The 2,702-nt window shown below is 32.1% G+C and overlaps 1 protein-coding gene across 1 annotated transcript; it reads left to right on the top strand.

Moving 5' to 3' along the window:
- Positions 1-2,234: 2,234 nt before the first annotated feature.
- Positions 2,235-2,667, top strand: LOC125503166 (ankyrin repeat domain-containing protein 1-like; the record flags this gene model as incomplete). Its single annotated transcript, XM_048663166.1, has 1 exon — positions 2,235-2,667. A coding segment is annotated over exon 1 (433 nt), but the record flags the coding sequence as incomplete, so codon positions are not given.
- Positions 2,668-2,702: the final 35 nt, after the last annotated feature.

Genomic DNA, 2,702 nt, shown 5'->3' on the forward strand with positions numbered 1-2,702 from the left:
TTTGGCCACCACGTTTTAACATAAACTTTCAAATTTGGGCAAAAATATTCCTACATACACGGAAGTTGTAGATTTTTACGTCTCAATTATTTTAAGATAATATCAGTTGATACTAATAAGTGGCAGGCTAAACTTAAATTTTTGTAAAATGGAACGTCGTACTTTTTATTGCATAGTAGCACTATTCACAAAATTATAAGCCCATTGGACGTAAATATTCTATATTGATTTTTAACTGTTTTTGAGATAATCAATATTAATTGAACTTTGCCCACCCCGATTTGTCATCTAATTAGATATTTAGAGTTTAATCTTAAATACGAAATTTTCATATATTATTAGATTATATTTTTTTAATGGAATGCCCATATTTTACCCAGATTGCATTCGGCATTCGAAAAATATCCCAGAATGTTAAAAACATATTCAGAACATTACGGGGATATTCTGGAAATATACTTAATTGAACATTCCAAAAATGAATGTTCGTTGAATATACTTATGTTTCTTTCATCAAAGTTCATAAAAATTATATGCTGAGTACGTACATATTGTGTATATGTGCAGATGATTATACCTAGTATGTTTAAAATAAATATTCGGGTAATATACATACTTAAATGTATATCCAGGGTATTTTTCATAAAATATACTATGGATAATTGTAAATTTGTCAAAACTACAAACATGGTGATTCAAATATAAAATAATTAATTGTGCTAATATTTCAAGTTAAATTAATATAAACTTGTTTGAAACGAGACAATCCATTTTAGTTGCCATAATTTCGGTACAAATTTTATAAAATATATAAAAGTCTTGAAAAAAAAAATGGATAAAACTGGTACTTCAGAGCACGTGCAAAAGTGAAAAAGGCTGTAATGTACGTGTTATAGACTGTGGCCTGTGGCAGAACGTGACTTAACCTGTTTCGGAGATTGTTTATAGAAACTATTTTTTATAAATGCGCCAGCGTTATAATTGTATTGGTATGAATAACATTTATATATTACTCAAATACATTTATCCGGAGATAACAGTTAAAAATAAAGATAAGAAACAACGTGTTTCTGCTTTCTTGCCTGCTTTTGTTTTTGTATATGTAGGATGTATGACAAACTTTAATTTGACAATTTAGTTAATCTTTATATATATATATATACATATTTCTTGTGTATTTCCTAAACGACTGGACCGATTTTGATGAATTTTTTTGTGCGTGTTCAAGGGAGTTTGAGAATGGTTCAGAGTTAAATTTTGGACCACAGGAAAATGTTTCTTTAATTTACTTTTTTATTTGTAAGAATTTGCTGATTTTGGAATGTCTCACATTGGATCCGCAAGACTGCGCTACCACAACTTAACCTACACCACCACCCTAACCTACCAATTTATTTATTAGTCTGTCCCTTTGAATATAAAACTAAGTTAGTTTTATATTCAAAGGTCTGTCCCGACCAGCGATGCCAACCCTACGGATTTACCCGTAGATCTACAGATTTGGAGCTGAATGCTCCGATATATGGACAGCTAATCTATTTATAATTCGTGCTCTTCGGTTTTCCATTCCTCGCAGCTACGGCACTTGTTGAATATCCCTTCGCCTTTAAAGTAATTATTTGAATTTTTTCAATTACATTTGCATATGGCATTTTGACATATGTAAATGTATTTGTTAGTATTATGGCATTAGGTAGAAAGTCAGAGTTTTACACAACAACTATTTAATGGTCTACTTGCAAATATGTGCTAAAAAGTAGAGGATTTATAGTATATTTATATTGTTCTGCCATTTGAAATTTAAATACCCCGTATCAAGTGATATTATCTTGAAATAAACTGGACGTTAAAAGCTACAAAAAGTGTGTATTCAAAAATTTTCTCGGTGGCCAAAGTTCAATCAATAAATATAAAAAATATATGGCCAATAAGGTTTTCTTCTTTTCAAAAATTTCAAATGTTCAATTAAAAAAGGAGCAATTAGAAAAAATTATTCACAACAAAACTCAAAGATCCTTCCCCAAAGAAACCTAAATTTGTCTGAATGACAATTTCAGATAAAACTTCTTCCATGTAGCTAAAACTTAATTAAATCATTTTTTGTTGCATGTTGGGAATACAGAAAGCCAGTACATTAAATACTCTAATAGCTAAACCATTTGTCGTGAATGCAAGAAGGTAAACTTCGCTTCATCTAGCAGCAATAATCTTTCACCGAAATCATCGTAAACCACATGGCCGATTTATCATTGTTGATGTCAGCAAACTCTACGGATGAGGTTGAACGATTCGTAGCTGCAGGAGCCGACATTTATGGCACAAATATCAGCGGGGAGACATTGTTGCATCTGGCCGTTAAAGCTGGAAATACTGAATTTGTAAACTTGTTTATTGCGTACGGATTGTCTGTAAATGCCAGAACACCATATGGACATACGCCATTAACGTATGCAGTTCAAGGCGGATTCGTCGAAATTATGGATCGTCTTATAGATTTCGGTGCTGATTACAAGATAATGAACCCTATTGATCAAAATATAGTTCACTTGGCAGTGGCAAAAAACCAAACAGAAGCATGCAGGCGGTTGGTCACTCTGGATATCAATCTTAACCAAAAGGACCGGAACGGAATCTCTCCATTACACTCAGCAGCGGGAAGAAACTACTGTGATATAATTAAAATCCTGATCGAAAACAACGCC

Source organism: Dendroctonus ponderosae, unplaced genomic scaffold (assembly GCF_020466585.1).
Source record: "Dendroctonus ponderosae isolate FM_Combo_2020 unplaced genomic scaffold, Dpon_F_20191213v2 Dpon_F_20191213_1262, whole genome shotgun sequence".
In the NCBI taxonomy this organism is placed as follows: domain Eukaryota; kingdom Metazoa; phylum Arthropoda; class Insecta; order Coleoptera; family Curculionidae; genus Dendroctonus; species Dendroctonus ponderosae.